The 25,191-nt window shown below is 44.1% G+C and overlaps 1 protein-coding gene across 3 annotated transcripts in view; it reads right to left on the reverse strand.

Annotated features, from left to right (window-relative positions):
* rapgef1b (Rap guanine nucleotide exchange factor (GEF) 1b) overlaps window positions 1–24,783 on the reverse strand; it is a 41,561-nt gene extending 16,778 nt beyond the window's left edge. For all 3 annotated transcript variants that reach the window (XM_084571757.1, XM_084571758.1, XM_084571756.1), the window contains exons 1-4: window positions 24,510–24,783; window positions 2,143–2,288; window positions 1,474–1,652; window positions 11–167 (exon numbers count right to left, since the gene is read on the reverse strand). In XM_084571757.1, coding sequence (XP_084427883.1) covers window positions 11–167; window positions 1,474–1,652; window positions 2,143–2,288; window positions 24,510–24,537 — 510 coding nt within the window. In that variant the 5' untranslated portion in view covers window positions 24,538–24,783. The remainder of the gene's footprint in view (window positions 1–10; window positions 168–1,473; window positions 1,653–2,142; window positions 2,289–24,509) is intronic.
* Between the last annotated feature and the right edge of the window lie 408 nt (window positions 24,784–25,191).

Raw genomic sequence — 25,191 nt, forward strand, 5'->3', positions numbered from 1 at the left:
AAGGCCGTACCTTTACTCCATCCAGCACTGCCTTGATGACATTGGTGACGGACGTCACATTTTCCTTGTCCTCCAAATCGATGCCATCCAGCATTACCTGGTCTGCCCAGCGTATAAGGTTGGCCAGACTCTGATACACACGGCTATGGCAAGAAGACAGCGCCGAACTGTTGGAAAAGGTGAAAGATTGAGATTGGACACGGGTGAGCGTAACGCAAAGTCATGTGGAAAATAGATGAGGAATTCAGGAAGTAAAATATGATGTATCTTATAGACACCAAAGGGAGATGTTGTAGAGGGCAGAAAGAGGGAATTATTCAAGAAAACACAACAGCAGGGTGAGAAAATAAAACACTGGACAAGCAGATGTTAGAGAGGACATAAGAAACAAGAGAACATAACGTATTTCCATGTATCTACCACCTATCAGACGATATTTTTGGGGGGCATTTGTCAGGAAACAACCGCAGTAATGTCCGACTACAGGCTGGAGGGTTGGAATAAGCTGGGTAGTGCTGACAGGAGAATGTATAACCACACAGAGAAGCAGGGTGTTATTTCTCCCTGTAGCAAATGGTGCATTCAGACCTAACACCAAGGTGTGGCAAAGGCCTGTACCAACACGCTGCAGCTGATTCACACTGTTGGAATATCCTTCCACTATCGCTACACGGCTTAGCGCTAAAGTGAGCGGGAGAGGACTGACGCTATAGGGGTTAGCGTAAGGATATGAGAGATGGATCTGCATCTGCCTGTGGCACTGATGTTCAGCTGGCTGCACGCAGCCGAAGGTTAAAGAAAAAAAAAAACTAGACTTCTTCTCTTGTGATCTATGGGGATTTGACTCCAAGAGACTGAGGTCAAATCCCCACAGACGGCTGCTTCTCTGTGCTGCAGCAACAATCCGTCAATGCTTCTTAACGCTGTGCTGCGAGGTACAAAATCTGTCACCTCTGACCTCAATACCTTCATCCGTACTGATGGATGGGGAAAGGCACAAAGACGCAGACAGAGAAGTTCCAACATGTCCTGACAGTCCAAACAAAACTACAGCTAGGGTTACTTTCGCAGGTTTACTTAAAGCTTAAGAGGAAGTGAAACTAACTGATAAAATCAGTTGATAAATCTGTAAATGAAATTAATTTCTGTTCCTTAAAGGTATCATTCCGGCTTCCAAACCTTAAGGCATCAAGTGCAGGAAGCCTTGAGGTGAGAGATGTCACCACACATTATCAATAACCACAAGCTTCAGCAAGGGGTAGTTAATATCGCTCTTGTCCTAACACGCAACCAGTTACGTTATGAATGACCTCAAGAGGCAAGAATGAAACAAAGAACTGAGTTTACTCTCAAAATGACTCATTTTGGAAAACACACATCCGAACAATGTCGTCAAAAACATCCGGAGGCCCGGGAATGAAACCTTCCAAATGCTGACCGGCAGTTACTACCTGGTGTTGTATCAAAACTCACCTGTGCTGTGTCCGTGCCTCCACCTGAACCAGGGGCAGGATCGCTTCAAGCACCTTGCTGGCCGAGCCCGGAAGCATCTCAAGCACCTTCTTCTCCACGACCATTTTGTCCACGATTGTCTTGAAGTAGCGAAGGGCGCTGACCACCTCCTTCTCATGCTCTTCCAGCCTGCTGACCTTCTAAAAAACACAATAACACAGGATAGTACCTTAGAAGTTTATTACAGAAATTAAAAGAATTTCTAGGACAATAAGAATTTGAAAGCTCTCTGGAACTATTCCCATGGTTTGCTCACAGTTCAAAGCCACACCTATCAAGGGATGTGGTGCTACTGCAAAGAGCTCTTTCAGCCCCTCTAGTCTTTCACAGCAGGGCTACCAGGGAATATACTCATTACACCAAAAGTCTTAAGAGGGGGCAGAGGACTACATTTGGGAGGCAGCCCGGTTCCATTCATGTCTGTGTAGGTTTAGGCACCTGCTGGGAGACTGGGAGGCTGTGGGAACCAGCAGGGAAACCCGTGCACACACACACAGACACAATGGAATACGGCAGCACAAAACATTGGACAGGAAAACAATAGCCCCGCAAATAGACAAACATACACAAGGAATAGGTGGGAAAGATATGGATTTCCCACCACACACACGTTCTTCCCGGCACACACACCTTGTTAGCAGGTTTCTCAGCACTCTTGGCCGCTGGCTCGGGCTGCAGTTGCTTGCCCTTCTTGGATGGCGTCCTCTTGATCTTGGGAGAGTGGAACTTGTCCTTCAGTATCATGGTGAATGTGGACAGATGGGACCGTTGCGAGTCTGTGGACAGAGGGGAAAATAGAGGAAGTTGAGTGGTCGGTCACGGAGGAGAGATTCTCGGGGGGAATAAAAATTAGATATAAACAGATGGCACTGACTCACTGAAACGCTGATACCGCTTTCACACAATGCCGCTCGTCTATAAATAAGTTCAAGCGAAGACAGGAAGACACAAGAGATTATATGAAGTATTTGCAACGTCCGACTTTCATCTGTTCTTTTGTTTTCAGCATGGATCTGCTGCACGGCCTCTCCCAGCAGCCCATTATGTGCACAGATGTGTGCATTTGAGACAAGGACAGAGCAGACAAGCGGGGTTGTAATAAAATACTCTAGTTAGTGCCAAAATGAATTTCTCTTCATGCTATATTATTGAAACTGCTTCATAACAGCTGAGTAATTTAAATGAATCCACTGCAAAGGAGTGCTGGCTGTATCTAGGGAGAGAAGAGTTCACCGCTCTGTTAATCCCAGGATAATTGACCGCTCGCTCACGGTGTCCCTTTTGCCCCTTTGTCCCTCTATCTCCCCACCAAACTGAATCAACAGATAAATACCAATAACAGCAGCGGGAGCCAGCAGGAGGTGCGGGTTTTTTATCAGCGACAAAATTACACCTCTATCTGCCCTAATCTTCCCCGAGCTCGATGACAGCGGGATCGCGGCATTCCGCGGCCATCAGCGTAAAAAGCACCGAGCGCTGAATAGCAATCAGCAGCAGGAAAAACACCACAAACCCGACTTCCAGCCGGGCAGCGCTTTCATCTGCGCCATCGATCAACATGCCGCGCGCATAACCACCCTACTGTTCTTTCCCCTCCACCCCTAATCCTCATCATCCCTTACCCCGAGCAAAAGCCAAAGTTCGCTGAGGCAGCCAAGGACGAGTGTGTGTCTCATTAAAAAATGTTGATGGGAACGCTTCCAGTGGCGTTTCCTCTCAGTTGCATGAGACGAGGAATGCGTGACCCGTCGGGCCGTTGTTTTACACTGCATTTTTCTTTAATCTTATCTCGGCGCTGTGCAAAAATAAACCAACACTGGCTGTTCTGTAAGCGTTAGTGAGTGACTCGTGTTGCACGGCTGATTCAATAAACAGCGAGTTTACTGGAAATTTATCTCATGACTGTTCGTCACCTTTAATCTACACTTGACCCATTTCTCGACATCTGAAGGGGTCAAATCGATCACATATCAGGCAAGAGTTATGCTCCTGTTTTGATGTTTGCTTTGGAAAACGTCGCAATATTTTAATATGATGTGTTTCACAATGCCACTGGAGGAGAGAAATATAAAGGAGCATTTAGTCAGCAGGGCAGGGCTGAGGGAGAGAGAAGGAAGCTCGAGTTTATCAGAGACAGACTCGCGATTCGACACAGTGAAGACCCAGCAGAATGGGACAACCTCCTCGTCTCAACAGCTGTCTGGATCAATACTCCGTGGCACAGCCACGAGGAAGACTGTTTTTCTCCAGTGCACCATTTAAATAGCACAGCTAACAGTGTGAGGGAGTGTTTTTGTACCCCGAGGCTATACATACCTGTGTTACTCAATTTTGCCGCAAGCCAGCAGCGCTATCCTGGAAAGATTTCACTTCATGGCAATGTGCAGAGCAGTCCAGATGCTTTTGATTGCGCAGCAGCCTCCCCATAAATTTTGCCTCAGTTAATCTCAGATATCTGTTTGACCTCATTGCCCCCCCCCCCCCCCCCCTTTTCTTGGCACAAGCGCAGGGACGGAGGCTGACATCATAACATGCCGGACCCTCTTTCTGAATCCAAGCTTCAACGGGCCCAGAAGGAGTATGTGCAAGTTTACAGCTGCATCTCAGCGTCCCAGCCCAGAGCCGAGAAGCAGTGACACGAGCACACTGAGTCACCGCTGTGATCGATACAGCTCCTCAGACGCCATCGCCAGTCCCTGCGGCTCAGCTGTTTATCATGTATCCTCCGCTCCCTATTCACCTCCTCTCTCTCTCTCTCTCTCTCCTTCTGCAGTTCTGAGAACAGAAACGCCTCCCCGCCTCCCCGCCACCCTTCCAGAAAGCCACGCTGGGACTTACAGCGAACTAGAGGTCTGGCTCAGCATGAAAATGACATCATCAACAGGAAGAAATGAACAGTGTGAAAGAAGGAAAGTCAGCAAGAGGGGGAGAGGGAGCGGGGGAGAGAAGAGGGAGCGCGGAAGAGGAAGAGAGAGAGAGAAAGAGACAGAGAGGGGGAGAGAGAGAGAAAGAGACAGAGAGGGGGAGAGAGAGACAGAGACAGAGACAGAGAGAGTACAGTGAGGTGCTCTGTTATAGTCATGCCTCTCAGTGTCCACCCACCACTCCTCCACCAGAGAGTGGCCAGCCATCCCTCCAGCTCGCCCCAGCTTCCTGCCTGAGTTATGAGCCGGTGATGTCATTGGCTGTAATGTCTCTTGCACTGAATCTCAATAGTCATAAAATAATTACAGAAACCTCACACTGAATGATGTCATTTTTCTTTTATCGATTCTTACAAGTGGCTTCTGTACTAACTAACTAACTAAACTACAGCCAATACAATAGTAGTAGTAGTAGCCTAGCACAAAGCGATGTGTGGTTAGACTTCCAAAAAGGGTCACGTTTATCTTGTATGTTATAAACTACTGTAGTCCCATGCACAAGAACTGAAAACACGCAACTCTCCTCCTCACGTTACACTGCAAACTCAGTGTAATGACTTTATAATTCTGCAATTAAAGTATTTGTGCATGCCATACTTGGTAGGATTTTTTAAAAAAATCCCTTATATCCCACTGTAAACAGTGAAAGATTTAGCTGGTAAACATCTTTTAGAGGCATTTAAATTGCTTCGCTGAGACTTTGCTGCCTTCAAAGGCCTCGGGGACATTTAAAACAAACACTCAAGTCTGAACGACTCTTGAACAAAGCCTGGGAGAGTTCTCACACAACTCCGCGGTATAGTGGAGTCCCCAAGAGCCTTCCAGCTGCTGAATTGTCAAAGGGAAACAGAAACACATACATAGAAGGTACAAATTTATGGTTGCTTCCGGCAAAAAAAAAAAAAAAACACACACTGTTAAGGGTTTAGTGTACGCAATACACCTTAAGTTGATTTAGTGTGTGTTTCACTTTTCATTTAGACAGCTGTATCAAACACAGTTAATTCCGCTGCCCTAAGGCGACGCAAGGATCCCAGTCATCCAGGTAAACCTAGTAACCTTCCTGGAAATACAACCAGTCTGGGGTTCCCCCACCCACAGCACAGACCCACCGGCTCAAATGCAATCCCTCCAGGCTGATGAGAATCAAGATTTCTCAACCTGCGTTACTTTTTAAACACGGACAAGGATTTTCTTCAATAGCTCATTTAAGTGGGCCAATTAAAAGACGATAAAAAAAAAAAAATCTAACAAAAACAAAAGGACAAATCTGAAAGTCTTCAAAACACTGCTCTGTGTCAACTTAATTTTATTACACTGTGTTCAATTAGATTTAAATAACTACTATTGAATGAACAAACAGGTTCCCAGTTGCTATGACCACGACTGATGACTTGTGACAGAGGTGTTTGTCCAGATCTGCCTGAAGAACAGATTGACGTGGGTTTTGTTCGGTACAGGTGTGATCTATACGGGACAGCTGGTCGGGACCCCGCCGGCCCTCCACCTCCACTCAGAATAGGTTGAAAACAGGGCGGAAGGAGGTCTCGCTTAAGGTTACACACACAGCTGTCACCTCCTGCTGAACTCCTTGAGTAGGGGCTTCTCAGTGAAAGTGTGCTCAAACCCCGCGTTTACGGACTTGTATGGCCGGCTGCAAGACTGCAACAAGAGTCACAGAGGTCACAGTGCCAGCTGTTCAGAAGAGAAGATGGGCTGAGGAAAACTGATCTGAGAGTGTGCTTTCAAGAGATAAAGTTAAAGGTCTGTCTGAAAGCAGGACAGGCCGGTTGATACGTCTTCAAACAATGTGCAAAGAATATCTGGACAACAGGAATGAAATCTCTACAGACAGCTTCAGAAAAGAAATCTGGATTTATCATAATTAAATAAAAAGACGAAACAAATGAGACATGAGACCTTTTCACATATATGCCACAGCACTGAATCTTTTTAGATATTATCATTTGAATCAGTCGGATCAGACTTTAAACTGACCTTAACCCCGAGTACAAAGTCCGGATAATTACTTGCTCTGTTCATAAATGGACTAAATCAGACATTATAAAGTATTTAAAGTGAGCGAGTAGGCGTGCTGATGTGCATCATGTCCTGTCTGCTGCATGCTCTAACAAGTCCAACGTCTGGACCCGATTCTCCCGCCGTTGTTCGACATCTATGTGTGAAAATGTGTTGAGAAGTCCACAGCCACACGCTAGCAGGTCTGTGAGCCTGTGCTTTGCCCTAAATGCTAGCATCACCTTGCAAACATGCTTTTGAGAGTATAATGTTTATTAGACATAACTTGAAACCTGTCAGTGGGTGGTATAGATAAGGCAGGCCAGCGAATATGTTGTCCTCAAAGAGTTGACGTGTCAGGAGCAGGAAAAACAGGCGAGGGGGAAGATCTGAGAGACTGACAAGGGTCAGATGTTTTTGGCTACACGACAGGGTCAAAGCAACTCCAAGACTGGAGCTCCTGTGGGGCATTCCCTGTCTGCCATAGAACCGGACCTCAGAGCTATGGAAGAAGGTGACCTGGTATGTTTAATCACGTTTGCTTTTACATCATGTGGATGGCCAGGTGCGTGTGCATTACTCATCTGGAGAACATATGGCAGTAGGATGCAAACAACAACCCCTTGAAGCTAGCTAGGGCGTGTGTTTGGTCTGCAACAATGTTCAAGTAGCGCTGCTCATCAAAGCAACATCCACATGAATGCACGCTGTAGAGAGATCATCTATGTTATTCGTGCCATGCGTTTGTGGCTGATCAGTGTACATGTCAACAATGGCGTCTTCGTAGAGCATGCTGCTTAAAGGAACCGTATGTAAGAAATGTATTTCAATTAATCATAAAATGGCCCTGATATGTCACTAGACATGAAGAAATCATGTTCATTTCAAATACTTATATCACTGACAACAGTGGTCCGGCCAGGATATTGTCATTTAAAAGTGAGAGTTGCAGCCCTCAACTGATGTTGATGTTGTCATGTTGTGTTTTGGCCTGAGGCGCCACCCTCAAGCTATCTACTAATCACGAAGTCAGTAGAGTTTCGTCTTCCGGGTTGCCAGCTCTGCTCTAGTTACCGCAGCTGCAGCTACGAACGTGTCGGATAAAACATGTATAACGTTACTAAACCTAAAAGACCTCGTTATGAATCCGAAATACGTCGTGACAAAGTCCGGAATGGCATGGAATTGACCCTCGACTTTTGGATGCTATATTCTACCATGTTTGTTGGTATAGGCTAAAAGCCCCGTGCTTCCGTACATACAGACAGTGGATTTTCCATGGTCGCCCGTGCTAAATGCGTTCATAAAAAGCTTTATATCGCACCACTAGCAGGGATGAAAACAATCTATGTTCCGACTGAAATGTGGTATTACAGTACATCTTTACAAAATATTTGGCTAATCGACATTTTCATCGTCACTTGCCATTGGAAGCTCCTTGTAGTAGCCTACGTTCCTGTTGGATCCTGCAGCTTAGCTGGCAACCTCGAGTCAGGGGAGAGGCTGAGGGGATACACCGTTCTACAGTATTTTGAAAGTGATTGCAGTTACTGTTCCTTTAACTAAAAAAAAAATTAAAATAAATAAATACAGTAGATGGAGTTGCAGATCCACTATAAAGCTTTCCCTTTCTCACACATAGTTCTATGTTTGAAGCAGATTAACTCAACTTTTTCACGTCTATAATTTGTATTAGCGCACTTTTCGAACAAGACACTTACATCCTTGGCACGTTTAACTTGTTAAAATGCGGGAAACCCGGCTGTGCGATGCATTGTTCACAAGCGGCCCTACGTGCAACAAGGCCTTATCTATCTATAAAAATGACAACATCGAGAGTGAATTACTGTGTGCTCCACTGCGGAGCGGAAGACGCCGAGGAGCTGCGCCAAGTATCATATCTCCACAGGGAGGACCTGCTGTGGCGATACAGTGGGGAACGCAGGCCCGAGGCACGAGAGAAGAACAGCAGGGAGAAAAATGGAGAGGAAGGACAAAAATTCAACAGGAAATAGTTAAGAGCTTAGTGAATTATTTATTCTCTCCATTGTAGTGGTTTCTTCCTGCTGGCTGTGCTCAGTTTTCAATAGGACTCCTCTTTATCTCCGCGGTTATCAATATGCAGCACTATAGGATACACAAGGCTGCGTGTGTGTGTTTATATATTTGTGCATAAGGCCGAGCTACAGTGCATGGACGGCAGGGGATGGAGGAAGCCATGGTGTGGAATGTGGCCCACATTAACAGCTGATTTGAGAAGCAACGGAGGAAGAAATCCAACGGTGGGTTTTACAGTTTTCCAGCTGTGCCGTTTGCGCGTGCTGTTCCGCACCGAGCCGCAGGAAGGAAGCGAGCATCAAGTCCACTTACCAAGCAAGTAAATGAGACACAGGGAAACGTTAAGTGTTCAGTCCACTTATCATCGATTGTATTTCACTTAGCAGATGAATAAATGAGACACAAAAGACGGTTTCCAAATGGGCAACATGATTATCAGTGTAAACCGACACATCCAAACACTGGATTTCTTCAACCACTCAATTTTCAACGACTTCTGAAGTCTAAAGAAATAATATTGAGGATTACCACCAATAATTACTAACTCAAAGACTGAGATACAAGTTAATTTACATTTAAATGAACACTTCACTGAAATGTTACACTTGCAGTTTTCTCTCTCAACCCAGATATATCACGCAAACTCTCCGCTACCCGACCAACCTTTCATGCTATGAACAATGCAGACCAACATGCCCTTCAATATGTCAATGACTAGTAAAGCAGCTCCATCTACCATGGGTCACTGGTCAGGAGCAAATATCAGCGTGGTGATTGAGGTGATCTGCATGCTGGGTTGCATAGGAACAGAAGGCCCGGTCAACCATGGCTAACAGAGCACGGCCACACAACACAGGAGATCTATAATTCAGATCCATATTACACAACAACAGCAAACCAGACCCATAGCTTGGGTTGTGTTTTACGTCATGTGCGGTCAGAAGATGAGAAAGTGAATAAAGATAGCAGGGCGGTAAACAACAACAACAAAAAAAACAACATTTCTTTTATGAGTGTTTGTCTTATCCACTCTGAGATCAGGACACAACAGACTGATGATTGAGACTATACCTATAAAGGGAAACTCCAGCTCTGTGAAAGAGACATCATTACCCTTGTGAGTCATGAGATCGCAGACTGAGATAAAACGAAAATCGAAAGTACTCTCACCCACTTTCTCACTTTTATGCTGCTTTTGGAGTTGCGGCTTTGGCTTCTGCATCTTAGGAAAAGAATGGCATTCAACATGCAGATGTAATCTGATTCCCACTTTAATCAACACTGCTCACATAAAAGCACCATCCTGCTAATCTGCATTACAAAAAAAAATGAAAATAAAATCATCAGCACTGATGAAACTGTGCAGCCACAATAAGTAGGCAGCGTGTAGAGGCACATAAAGACAAATCCAGCATAATCTCTTGGTGACACACCTTGCATTCTTGAGTCTGTTTATTTGCCGGGCGTGATGTTAATATAACTTATTTTTCTGCTTCTGTTCAAACACACACACTGAAACAAAAAAACACTTTGAAAAAATATACAACAACTTGACAATGCGTGATGTGTTGCCGTCAGTCGCGGACGACCGTAGCTCGGAGCTATGTTTTACGAGAGTATTTTTACACACCCAAACTCACAAGAGTTATACTTTTATTGCTCCGTGACAGAAAAAAACACAGTTGGAGGGCAGAACAGTGAAAAGGAAACAAAACATAATGTGTTACAGCCATAACAGAGTTTAAAATAAACTACCGTCCACGCCTGAACTCAAGGCTGCTGAGGTTAGAACAGTCGATGCACAGTTCCATAATTACACAGCCTCGAGATGAGACGCTGAGGATAATGTGCCGATATTGAGGGTAGTGGGTCAGTGTGGAGCGCTGAGAAAACGCTGTTATGTTGCTGGTCATTGAGTTCAACAGCACAGTGCTTTTTGTTTAAAAGGCGGTCTATTATGGTCTGTAAAAGCCTTATACAATACAAGGATGGCTCGGTACTATCATCAAATGAAGGATAGGAAGGAATGTCATTGGGCCGCTTGGTGCTTTTAGTGTTTTTATGATACTAATAAAATTATTTAATATAGTTTATTGATGTAAGGCTCTTGAGATATACTAATTCAAATACTACACCAGTTCTCAGTGACATGAGGCATAGTTTACGTGTTTAGGAGACTGTAAAAAAAACAAAACAATGGATTTTTACTTGATTAACCGCAATCTACTTGTGTCTTCAATTATCAAACATACATCAGTTATTCAATAAATACTTATCTGCCACTAAATGCACCAAAAAGTTCAAATAGGCATTAATTCATCTATAAAATGTGACATAAATAACTATATTTATACATAACTGGTGTATTTAATGGCATGTATATTTATATTTGAGTTATTTACATACGAGCAGTTCTCTGCACTTCCACAGAAGAGATGCCAACATTATCTGATGTGGTTCTGACCAACGCTTATTAAGAAGTTTGTCTTTTGACTAGTTGATTTCCCTATCACAGAATGAATCAATAGCTGCGGTTAAGCAACTTTACCTAGAATGTAACTTGCGATAAGATGCGTTTTAAATCCATATCTTGCATGAGTGACACAGGCCTTGTGTAGGCCAGTAGCCCTGAAGGTGGTGTTTTTAGAAGAGGGTGGGACCATTAGGCCTGTGTATTGTGTGGTGGCATAAACATTTACAAGTCGCTAGCCTCAATGCCTCCTCTGTTTAACTGTGAAACCCAACAAAACTCCATCTTCCAAAGCTCTCTCTGTCCAGAGTTAACACCATCTTTTCTCCCATCTGTGTTTCCCTACTCCCCTCTGTGCCACCCCTAACCCTGCTGCCGTTGAGACTGCCGGTTCATTCTTACTGGCACTGTTGCTGTTGGTAAACCCACAGGTTTCCTCTTTTCTAGTTAGTGTGTGGTGAGAGTAAAGACCACATGCGTAAAGACACATTTGCACATCACTATGCAGATATGAGAGAAATTGTTTATCCTTTTATTACTTCTGGTGGCTCAGATGACTTTGATGCTACTAAGTCGACAACTTTTTATATTATACACCAATCAGCCACAACATTAAAACCACTGACAGGAGAATAACATTGACCATCTTGTGACAGTTGGTGTTCTTTTGGACCTGGCATTTGTGTGGATGTTACTTAGACATGAAGCACCCACCAAGACCAGACCAGGCACCCTCACCCCATAGCAATGACACTCCTTGATGGTAGCAGCCATCCCCAGCAGGATGCAGCCTGACACAGACAAACACACAAAAACGGTTTAGGAACCACTCAAAAAACATGAAGAACAGCACAAGGTGTTAACCTGGCCTCCAAATTCACTAGATCCCAAACTGATCAAGTATCTGTGGGATGCACTGGAACAAGTTTGATCCACAGAGGCCCCCCACGAACGACATCCTGTTGCCAGACACCACAGGACACCCTCAAAAGGCCCATGTCCATTCTCTGATGAGTCACAACTGTTTTGGAGGCACAAGAGAGACCTACACAATATTAGGACATAATGTTATGCCTGATTGGTGCATGGTACTAATAATCCCCGAACAGTAGTAGCAGTTGGATGGCTTCAATATGGGCTGATGTCTCATGGTGGGCACTGGAAGGGCTAATGGAAGCAGCAAATGGGAGCACTTGGCACAACAGTTCACTAGGGTTGTATTGAAATCTATGGGGTGAGCCCTGAGGGCTAGTTGACTCAATTGTCCTTCGCACAAACACAGAATGCAAAAGCATTCACACACACACACAACCACATACACCGACGGAAACAAATGACCGGACAAAGAGTCTTTCTAAATTATTCAACCACAGGCAAAAAGTTGCAGGGGGAACAGCCTCAGGTCCCGGTTTTCAACAGCATGGACAACAAATAGAACACAGACTAGCGCACATGAGCTGAAAGCCTTTAATGCCCCGATTGTAACGTGAAGAACAAGAAAGCCACGCGGTGACAAAGGGGTTTGCGTAAACAACCAAAGGTAGGAAAGGTTCCCAACAGTACCAGGCAATAAAATCAAGAAAGATGATCATATAATGTTGACGTTCCCTCGTCCAATATGGAGTTGCTCATATCATCAGGGAAATTACAATACAGATAATCAAATGTTCTTTTGATATGAATTATTTTGAGGACAAATTAATACTTTTTTAGTTTTCAAACAAAAATACTATTTTCTAGTTAACGACTTGAAGCTTTTTTTGTGTTATATAATAGTAATCTGCATATCTTTGTTTTACTTTCGGGGTTAATTCCTCCATGATGTGATTATTTTTCTTCTTCTTTCCAAACACTTTGAGGAACAAATGATTGAGAAAATAACTTTAATCTTGATAATTAAAATAATCACAAGTTATATCCCCCTAATTCATTTTTTTGTTCTCTAATGGGAAAACAAAGCACGTCAGCTTCCATCCACCGATGTGAAACGAGGAGTCTGGCTACAAAGAGTGCCACACATTTGCAAAGTTTCATTGGAGGGCAGGGCAAAGCCCATGTGATGGAAAATGTTGAAAGCGGGAAATCGCACAACGTACAAAGTACACGCCATCCTGGGTACCCCTCCTGTTCCTTCCCCACTGACGCCGAAGCCACTGGTACGATTTCCTGTCCCTTGTCTCCCTCGTTGGGAGCCGCTCCCTCTTCACAGTCCAGACTCAGGACGTCTGCGTCTGCAGCTCAACCTACATAAGAACTTACTTCACTTTAACAGCCTCGGCCTAATAGAACAGTGCAGACACACACAAGACAAAAGACGCTCACTGCACCACACAACCACCGAATATAAACACGCTCGTAGCAGACTGATCCTTCAAGTGACCTTCTGGCTATAGCAGTTTACTGCATTTTTTAGCATTCCGTTTAAAGCTGGCTTTCAAAAAAAAAACGAATCTTTCAGCAACGAGAGAGCAGACGGGCTGGCAGGCAGCAGGTTCACCTTGGGTGAAACCAATAGACTAAAGAAGCACAAAGCGCTATAAATACCCAGCTTGTCAGTATCTCTAACATCAAGCAGCACCCAGAACACAAGACACTGCGACAGCTAAAAAACCCTGTGATCTGCTGAGATGCATTCAGACTTCTCGGTTAACGGCAGCTGTTTGGCAAGAGAGGAGCGTGAGGCAAACAGGCACTATAAAGCACTTGAGATAGGAGACTGATCCTACACACAGACAAACAGCCACAAGAGAACCAATCACTCCACTGCTGAGTGCAAGACAGAGACAGATACAGAGGCACAGAAACATAGGCAACAGTAAATGGCCTCAAGCAGCGAGGAGTGGTACCACTCTCTCCGCGTTAGAGAGCTGTACAAAGCTGATCTTGTCTGTACAGCGAGCTACTTGTCATCCTCTTGACACTCTGTGCACAAACGCGGCGCTTGGACAAGACTGACGGACAGACGCCACACAACACGTCTCATCTTGCAGTTTAAATGCAAACAGAGGTCTTTGCATTCGGGCATTTTCGCTGCTGCTTTAAAAATAAACAAATAAATAAATAAATAAAACGGGTCGGATGACAAATGCGTCAGACACAATGAAAAGATTCGCCCTCGCACAGCCTCTTATAATTAGGCAGTCTCTGTTAAAACTGTGTCAGATGAATAATCATTGCACACTAAAATAACTACAACTTTATTATAACTATTCTGTTTTTTGAAAGATGATGCAGATGTACACACACACACACAAAAAAGTGTCCTTTGTTTTCCTTTCTTTTTTTTTTTCCCGTTCTGGGATTTAAAGTATGTCGTAAAACTCTTTCATCAGAAGTATTACTGTGTTAAAGTGTCTATATTTAGAGTTACCGTGCAAAACAATGATCTATCGCAGCTAAACTTAGCGGAATGCGTCTTTAAAAACAAACACCCAAACAGCTGTGAGATTGTAATTTTCAAAGTTTGCGGTATGTATGACGATTTGCCACATGAAACGGCGTGTCGGGGCAGGACGTAAAGCTGAAAAGAACTTGACTCGAGGGTTTAAAACGAAAGGCAAGACGTGGACCACAACAGCTTTATTGTCCGGGACTACAGAAGTCTCTAATATAAAAACTCTAAAAAGGACAGATTTATGTTTGGTGCCAAAAAAAAGTTGGATAACATGCAGTTTTTAGTATGGCCATGTGTTGTATTTAAGATTATGCAATAGTCTGACTGTGACACATGAAAGAGACAAGTTCTACGTGACCGCGTATCATTTACCGGCTATCTTTCTCTGAATGCGCACAGTCTGCTGCAGAACAAAAGAGATGAATCCTTCAACGGTGTATCTTTCATTACTTTTTTTATCACAATGTCTATGTTAAAAGACTGTTATACTCAAAGAAGTCCCAATAATAATAATAATAATATGGTGGGCCCTTTAAAGCACATCTGCTACTATAAAGAGATCTATTTATTGTCGTACTCCACAGATAGAATGAGTGGAAAGAAGACTATAAAGAAAAGCAGTTCGGATCATGAGGTTAGTGCGATGCGCTAACCTCGTCTTTTGCTCCACGTCCAGCTGCGAGCGAGCAACTACTCAAACAACATTAACCTGTTAGAGTTCACGGGATCCACAATGAAAGGTTTGTATTTCTGCTCAAAACGATGCAAATCTTTAACATAAAGAACGTGGGTATGTTCTTGCTCGGACAGATTTTAGAGTTTTCTTCCAGGATAAAGGCTGTATATATATGTAAAAAAAAAAAAGTCAGTATGTGTACCGTATGACGTCTCCTCAGAGCAAAGTTCACTGATTATGGAGCCATTTTAATTCAGCCTGGCAAAGTATTTTACAGTTTCCTTAGGAGCTCATAAACCCACAGTGGCGCATGTTTTACTGCCATTTTAAAGGCATATTCACTCTTTCAGGTTGTATGAGGAGAAACATCCAAGAGGAAGTGGGTCAGTGAAGGTTGACACAATCTCACAGAAAGCCCACACGCTGCCCACAGGGCCACGGGCTCAGCCAGCCAGCCACGGTCATAACAAACAGCTCTCTGCGTGTAACTGTGACATTTACAACCGTTTAGGTTTGATAAAAAACAAAATACATACATATATATCTTACCGAGGATTCACAATCATTTGAGTACCCAAACAAACACACACACACATCTGCCTTGACAACAAGGGTGACTTATTTGCAAGCAATGTCAACTTCTCTCTCCATTCCTGATTTAGACTGGCGTCGGAAACTGGCAGCAACTGCGGGACATCCCCTTCATTGTGTGCCAGCTCCCTGACCCAGCCATGCCACCCTGGGGTCTCAGGGATTTGACACCACTCAACACGAGAACACACACAGGCCCAGCGTGACACAAAGCGCTTTTTATTTTTTACTGGTTCTCCACATTTTCTGCTGCTGACATTTTCTGCTACTGCCCGCTTTGACTAATACCGTACCTGTGACGCACGCAACGCAGTCAGCAAGCACTTTAATAACATGTCATATGCCGTTCTTTATTCAAATCTGCTTAGTGTGAAGGAGTAATGTATAATGACAAGATTGTCTGTGGAAGTTGAAAGAGAAAATCGGAACAAGTTGGGATGCGAGCGCAATGAAAACTGGCTGCAAAACAAGAACTGAAAAAAGCCATAGGGACACGTTTGAGTTTCAGTCGTGGTTCTCAGTCCTACTACTTTTACTACTAGTATCTAATCACAGCTTTTTTTTTTTTTAACCACAGTATATTACCAAGTGGGTTCAATGCAATTATCTCGCAGCAGCACGACAAGATCAAAGGACCAAGTTACATCATTCTTCCTTTAGATTAACCGAAACAGAACGACCCCGTGCTTTCAGACGTAAACGTTTAAAATATTTAAAGAAGCGACGCGGAGAAAAAGGATAATTAAATATCACGGCGATTGCAAAGCGCGGGGGGGAAAAACAAGGAAACGCTCCCGGTTTCGGAACAACATCTCAGAGTGCTTTCACACCTAGATTGTTGTTCCGAAACCGGGAGCGTTTCCCCATTTCCCCCCGCCCCCCGCCCCCACCGCTTTGCAATCGCTCGCAAATCAATGTGTTTGCAGCGAGTACAAGCTACCCACGGGCCGATATGATCTACTATTTATAAGCTTGTCGCTGCATAACCTAGCAGCTTACCTGCGTGTCTGAAAGAGAAACGGCCCGGTGAATAGGTTGCCGTATGCCTTGAGAGTGCACCTTTTCATCAAATAGATTCTTAATCAATCTGAGCACGTTGCTCATACACAGAAAATCGGCACATGAACCACTGGAAAGGACTAAATGCCTGTGCCCGTGCTCTTTCTTCTATCCAATTTTCCTGCAAAATGTCTAATCACAGAACTGTTTGCAAACATGTAGTGTTGAGGGCGTGTCAGGACTTTGTCTCAATTGCTTTGTCCAGATTGCCCGATGAACATGAAGGTTAAATACAACACTGTACCAATATTCTATCCATTACTCACTGAATCAAAACCAAACAGTTGTAAAAGCGCCTTTAGATTTCTTGCAATTTGACAAACGTTAGAGAGATCGGTATCACTTGTGATTGGAAAGTGTGCAATTCCTGACAAGTCGCACGCAGAATTTGAGAGGAATCAGTAAAGCCTCTGCAGGCAAACCAACTAATTAGTTCACAGTGTCGATATCATCCCTGCGGGACGCCCTGCTCTTCTGAAGCTCAACAAAATTTCATCATCCATAACATCATTCAGTACATCTGCGCGATAGGCCATTACTCACTCTACCCATCCCTGCTGAGGACCATCGCGGCTACAGAGGCGAGGCAGGTCGGCGAGAGACAGACGAGAAACACACACCCATACAAACACGGACTTTCACCGCCTGCCGGGCTGAAACGCACAGATTTATTAGACCCAAGCGCACCACAGACTGCGTGTTTTCAAAACAAAGTATTACGGCACTCGGCGCTGTGTAATTACACAATGATGGACTCAACTACCTTAATTATGGAGCCCCGGCGAGCTACCGGCTCACCAGGGTGGATCCGCTCACACGGCTTAACGGGAGGAGAAGCGCAAGCACACAACAAACGTTAATAAATCAAGCGGCGTTAACCCCAACGTGCGGCTCAGCAAACCGCGCAAATCACGGCGAAGCTTGGATTTAAGATGCTAAGATTATATTCCCACAGCGTAACTGATACCATTTCTTTGTGTTGTGCAACACTGGCAGATCGTTACCTAATGAGCCGGGATTAGAACAGGCTACGGCTTCAATATTTTAGGCAAAGAGGCAGCCTGTGATGGAAGGTTTGCGGCCCTGCACAGCAGCCTCCTTCGGGCTGGGTCCACCCAAGTCTTCGGCGGAGCAAATGAGCACCTACTGTAAAGCCACACGACACAAAAAGCACAGCGAGGAATGTCCCCCCCCTGTATTTTCATCTGCCGGCGAGCCTATTTTACATGAAAGCTCCAAAACTGGCAAGTGGCCTTAAACAAAATAGTGCATGTCCCCCGCAAAGATGCAATAAAACTAAATAAATGCAGAAGGTGCAACTGTGAGTATCCATTCTGGGCTCTTTATGTTGGATATGTGCCTCTTCCACTAACTTGTTGAGGCTGCTGCTGTTTTGCTTCACTCTGTGCATGGGAGACAAAAATCTACACGCAGTTTATTAAGACTCAACAGCTAAGGACTGATGTCAGCGTCAATGTCGCTGTCCAAACACGCATGCACTAGGTGAAATGTTGTGTCTGTATTCAGGTGTCTTTACCTGTGTCCTCATCCAGATCCCCCTGGAGAGAGGAGTCCGTATCCTCTGAGGAGGCCTGGCTCCTCCAGCTAATATTGCCCATCCAAGAGGCCCGAGTCAACCCAGCAAATAGTCCAGGGGGGATACCGACGGTTACGCTTTCTGTCTACCGAGATCTGTTAGTCAGGCTGGCATTTTTTTGCAGCTATCGCTCAAATGGCCCAGCTGAGCGTTAGTCATAAACTAACTGGTCCTTGTGACTATTCTCGCTTGACTCAGCCACGTTAGACATGACACTTTATAGAGGAAAGATCCACAAATAGGAGTGACAGAAGTCAAGTGGAATTCAAATGCAGTTTTTTTTCAAGATTAATGGTTTATTAAGTAAATGTTCTTGTAAAAAAAACGGCAAGAATCACGTAATCCCGGACAGGGCAGTCTAATAAGTTGTCATCAGTGGTCTTGGAGAGGGTCCAGACCACAGTTATGTGGAGTTGGGAATGTACTCAACAGTCTTAAGAAGATGAGCAGGCCACCTGTGGGAATAAATGACCTGCTCTCTGGCATGTAGACCAAGACACAGCAGCAAACTGACGTGAAGCATCATCTTGGAAGGCGTCGGTGAAGGAAAAGCCTCGAGAGCACAAATGGAAGTGGAGAGATGATCATGACCCCGCAAATGGAAGCCGTATTGAATTACATATATGATGATGTCTGTAAACAGTCTTCGCTGCCGTGTTTAGCTCCTTGAAAGACGCCGTCGAAGATGCCGAAGGCGGAACGTATTCACGTTACAAAAACCTGATTTCCTTCCCAGACGCCAGCCTTCCACTTCTCATCGATCGGCCGAGTCATTATCCATCATGTAATCCATCCATTTCTCTACCTGATTCCCTCTGCGTGCTGAGATTCGGTTCCTCTTATTGCTCCACCTTTCCTCCAACCTCTCTCCCCCTTAACTCCCTCCTTCTTTTTGCTTTCCCATACACAGAACACACAAAAAAAAAAAAAATAATTACAACACAGCTAAACCTATATGGGACCAGCAAGCCTCTCATTCTGCGGTAGAGGGAGGGTGAAATGCTTGCTGCCATCAAACCTCAAAATTGCAGCATGTCAAATCAAGACCCGTAGCTTGCCCTGTGCAACAGTGGGATCAGTCACCAGTAATGTGGCGAGACCTAATTGTCCGGGGAACCCTTTTGTAATCAGGACTACTTTAGCTCTTGCGCAGAGAGTTCTGGTGACTAAGGCATGCAGGGCTCGCTATTTCTGTACATCAGACAAGGAGATATTTCAGTCTGAAGAAATGCAGCAGCAACCACTTACTTAGCAAACACAAAGCCTTCAAAATGACTTACACTTCAGTGTTAACTCTTGGAATGCCTGAGAGTAAACTCTTTGCATTACAGCTGAACCCCTTCAAAGGCAAACACAGAGACGCACACTCCCACACTATTCAAGGGGGCAGGGAAAGCTAAAATAAGGAACTGATGGATCAGTTCCGCCGTAGCTGGCTACAACCATTGACTGTCCAGTAGGAGAAGAGTCCACAGGCTAATTATAAAACGCTGTGCTACTCACACACATACTTCGTTACCAACCACTCACATGCCAAATCCTGATGTGTCACAATTCCGGTCTCCATGAGTCAAAATACAAACAAATTTTGCAACTGCGATCACAGAAATTGTAATAACACACACATAAAGTCTCAGTTAAATACAGATTGAGGTGAACTCTTTCGTAAGCTGAAATATGTGCGGTAAAAAGGTACAAAACAACACTAAAAGATTTATTTCTTTGATGTAAATGCATCCTGCTCAGTGGGAAAACAAGTGCACAACATCCATTCATAATTACGTGTGGGAAAATTAAATTCTTTACATATGAATCACAGATCTCATCTCCTGCACCTCTTAATAAATTGACAAATTGCAAACATGCAGATTTTTGGAACAGGGATTGTTAACGGTCCGTGTAACGCTTATCAGTTAAATTTATTTCCAAACACAAACGGACATTTGGAAAAAGAGAAAAATGGATTCAAATATCCGATTTTTCATTTTTTTCCACCTTGACAAATTAAAAAAATTGGATTTTTAAACTGTTTTTCCAATTTTCTGTTTTCATTCAGAGCATCAGAAATTTAGAAAATTACAAAATTGTGTAAAAAAAATTGCGTCTGGGCTCCAATTATTCAATACTGCAACGATATTCTCTCCCTCGTTCCACGTAGTTCTACGACGTCGCGCCGGTTGTGAGAATTGGTTGGCTACTGGCTAGTTATCGTGGGTGTGTCTGGGTGTGTTTAGGCGGGCATTCAAGAAGACTCGGGGGAAGTCATGTCGACGCTGGATAACTACGAGAATATAATCCGAAGTCTTGTTGAGAATGTAGGTTATACTTGCGGGCAAGTGCAAAACTTCTTACAGACGAACTTTGGACTGAACAGGGGGGGCAAGCATCTCGTCATTGTACAAGTTTTGCATGGATCGTAACATACACAGGCTTGATTATGCAAGACTAGGAAGGGAAGGGACAAATCAACTTGTTTTGCACTTGCCCGCCTAAAACACACCCAGACACCCCCCACGATAACTAGCCAGTAGCCAACCAATTCTCACAACCGGCGCAACGTCATAGAACTACGTGGAACGAGGGAGAGAATATCATTGCAGTGTTGAATAATTGGAGCCCAGACGCAATTTTTTACACAATTTTGTAATTTTCTAAATTTCTGATCCTCTGAATGAAAACAGAAAGTTGGAAAAACAGTTTAAAAATCCAATTTTTTTAATTTGTCAAGGTGGAAAAAAAATGAAAAATTGGATATTTGAATCCATTTTTCTGTTTTTCCCAAATGTCCGTTTGTGTTTAGAAAATTGAACTGATAAGAAGCGTTACACGGACCGTTAATAATAATGCCATGTTGATGTTGATTTGCAGAAAAAAGAAGTTGAATAATTTAAAATTGAAAAATTAAACCTGCATACTGTCACGCATCTCTTTGTTTTTCTTGCACTGTTACTAAGATATTGATTCTTATGAAAACCAGTTAGCTTACAGTTATGTTTGATGTGCGGCTCCATTTTTATTTTTATTGAATCAAAACTTGTTTTGTATCGAGAACCAAATCTCAGTTGAACTGCGAGACTACAATTTATTCAAACCTCTTATGCACAAGCACAAACACAGGGTTTCCATAAAAAAAAAAAATGTCATTATCGGGGCAACAGAAACAATACTTTTTTTCAGGGAGCACAGAAAAGAACGCCAGAACTTTAAATCTTCTTCTTATTTGCAGAATGGCACAAAGTTACATTTCTGCAAAATGTACACACAGTGCGGGTATTTGCAGGAACAAGGAGCAATACAATTTTAGGATTATTTGCGTGAGTGAGGACCCCATGCAATAGATGAATAAATGTGCTTTAGTAAATACAAAAGTTTCCCTTCAAACTTAAATGTATTTGCGTTACGTAAATGAATTGCCTTTAATTACCTTTCGCAAAAATCTGACCTTCTCAAGGATAATAAATCCCGTTTCATGATAGCAGAATTAAATGTATCGCTGCCAGCCTCAGTGCAACATTAGGTTCATTCTAAGGCATCTAATTAGGTCATTAAATGCATTACTCTGTTCAGTAAGCACACCCAAAAAAAGAAACGGTGCTGGAATACAAAGCTGCTGAGCAGAGAAGCGAAGCGGACAAAAAAAAGTAAAATTTACTCATAATTTTGCAGAAAACAATGAATACGCCAAGAGGTGTTAACATGTGCCGACATAGCATTTAACACACATTATTTAAACGCGTGAGGCAATTGTGCTTAAAACATCCTGAGGTTTCAGATCATTTTTTTATTTTACAATGCAACCACCCCGACACCGTCTCAGTACACAAAGTGCAAAGCGACAAATAAAAGCCCACTCCCAAAATCTCAGCCCTCTACAACCAGTTGATTTTCTCTCCAGGAAAGCATCGAGTTTTGCTGTCGGCTGCTGTTCGTTTTTTTTTTTTTGGGCAACACACCACCAGACACTGAATCTGTTTATGGATTACAGTTTGGGCTGCCTGAGTGATGAAGTCATGCGGGTGTGTGCGCGCACAGAATGGGGCTCAAAGTTGAAACAGCCGCAACAACCACCCTCTTGATTTCCTAGTAGGTGACATCCTAACTTAAGCTCCGCACAACGGGGCGCAGAGGAAACTCTCTACAGAAAACACTGTTGTTGGTGTTTACCTCCCCAAGGGAAGACAAGTCGGTGACAGTGGGACACTGTAGCCATGGTGATTTGGGAGTATGCTGATGCAGCTAGTGAAGCTGGTACAAACACAAGCCATAAGTCTCCTGCTGCAGCTCGGTGTCCACGAGTGCATTGATAGACCTACTCAGACTGCGTGCTATGGTAACCATTTTCATGGTGCATCATATTTAACCCACGATTACACACACATGTGCACGGATCCCTTCTAACATCTGGAAACTTTATTTCTCCCAACCCTTCTCCTCGTTAATTTGCTCCCAGAGGCACCACTGTATCCATCTTCATCTGTCAAAACTTGTTCCCCCCTTTTGTAAGAGTCCCCACCGCCTAAATCCACACAGACAACAGGCTCCATTTAACACCACCTATTTGTCCTCGTCCTTTCACACTTTCTCACAAGGTTGGAAAAGGCTCACTACGCCGGAGCTATGTCTGCTGCAGACAGTTTTTCCACCCCTATTTCCATTACACTGGCAGCCAGCACACAGTGTGTGTCCCCTCAGGGGTAATATTTGGGATCGATGGGTGCATGACAACAGACCCGACAAGACAACTGACCCGGTAAACACCATTAGGATGCCAGAGGGAAGCAAGGGAACGGATGCAAGAGAGAAGAAGAAGTGATGGACTGGGCTCATGTTCCCAAAAATAAAATAATAAAAAAAAAACGCTGCACCTATTTTAACTTATCAGCGAAGCAGAATCTATCAAAAAAAAAAAACTGCACAGCCTCTGAGTTTTCATTAAGTTGTGACCATATGTAGTCATCTGTCTGAGACACGAAAGGAATCGGAAACTTTTACGCCTGTGAAGAATGACTGAGCTAGTGGTGGATGACACTCCCTCCCCGCCTGTTACTGGGGGCTGTGTATGTGTGTGTGAGTGTGTGTCCGTTTACTGCACCGGACAGGACAGTATGTGGAGCGAAGCAAGGAGACAGCTGGTGGAATGGGATGCAAGTGTAGCTGGCGGGTATAAAGTTTCCTTCCAAATGCATACCCAAAGACCACCACCACCACCAGCAGCCACCGTTTCCTCTCACGCTTAACTTTACCCCGCAGTAGTGCCTTTATTTGTCTGTAAGCTGCACACACACACACACAATGAGCGGAGCTGGTAGTAGACACAACAACAACGACAAAAAAAAAAAAAAAAATATATGCCACGTGCACAACGGTGAAATCAACACAACACAAACACACACCGTATTCTTGGGCGTGAACGCATCACAACTCCAGAGCACTAGGTAACAACGCAGCTAGCGTTAGCCGTTGGGAAGCTAACCTTTAGCCCGTGGCTAGCCACCCCAACAAACCCACCTTAAATGTGTTAGCTAACGTCCAACTATGAAGCAGAAACGCCTTTAAAAGAAAACACACACTCTCTTTTAATTTATTTACTCGTCTTACAATTTTCTTTCCTCTTTTTTTTTGTGAAAAGATGAGATTTGTTCCTTAACGGCAGCAGTGATGCTTTTGAAAAATCACAGTAAACTGAGCCAACGGTTAAATGCCGGTGAGGCATCTGGAGAAATGATAGCACGTTTTAAACGGCATTTTCCAGACTAGCTAGCCCACCCCACCGTACACATCTTGTTAATAAATTGTTTGAGCGGCAGCAAAACGTTAATCATTTAGCTAACTGCCCTCAAATAACCAGCTATCTCCAGACAGCGTGAGGTTCAAAACGGCGACAGAGAAAAGAAAGGGGGAAAAAATAAAAAAAGGGGAGCCGTTTGCCTGGGCGAATAACGTACACAGCTAACAGACGCTAGCTGGTACCGTGTCGCTTTATTTTCAACTGGATACCCGAGAAAAGAACAATCCATGAGGCCCAATTAAACCACCATTTACACTGGACATATTCATCCAGCGTTATCCGGAGCCCCCGTTTGGCGTTCTCTCTCTCCCTCCCCGGACTCCCACATTTTATCCACCCGCTTCCCGTGCTCAGGAATACCGTTATACAGTATCCCGAGGTGGAGCAGTGTGTCCTACAGTCTAGCCGGGCAGGGACTTACCTGGCTTGCTCTCTATTTTTCTCGACATTTTCGTAGCCAGCAGCTGTGATCCCACTCGCAGTTCAACAAAACCGTAGCTACACACGAGCCTCGCCGCGCGTCTCCTCCGATTATTCCCTCATTTTCGATATGCTGTTGTGTCCATGAGATGATTCCGCCGGGGTTAATGTCATATATTTATAGGCCACACACATTGGTACGGTCAAAAACTGTCTCCGTCCTTCTCCGGGTAATTTTCACTGGATATACACACACACACACACTCCACCGCCACCACCACCACACTCACGTTAATGCCTTGAACCTAGACTCGGGCAGAGAGCGCCCCCTCGACCGGTGTAACAGCGGCCCCTAGCGGGAGGAATTAGTCACGCCAATCTGTCAACAAGGGGATGGGCGTGTTTCAATTTCAATTCAAAGACCAGCGACGAGCCACACTGTTGGTCTGTTTTCAGGGTTGTGTGTGTGTGTGTGTGTGCAAGTGCGGGTGCGGGGGCAGTGGAAGATTCACTCGGATGTTGCAATTGTTGCACATGGAGTCATGAATAAAATACTCCCTCGTTTTATATGCATACATCGGCCGCTCCATGGAAATTCACAGTCACCGAGTGAAGTTGAGTAGTTTGTGCAGAAAATAGCTCGTGACAACTACTAATAGTTTCCTGTGACAAGTTAAATAAAG

This window comes from Chelon labrosus, assembly GCF_963514085.1.
Source record: "Chelon labrosus genome assembly, chromosome: 22".
NCBI lineage: Eukaryota > Metazoa > Chordata > Actinopteri > Mugiliformes > Mugilidae > Chelon > Chelon labrosus.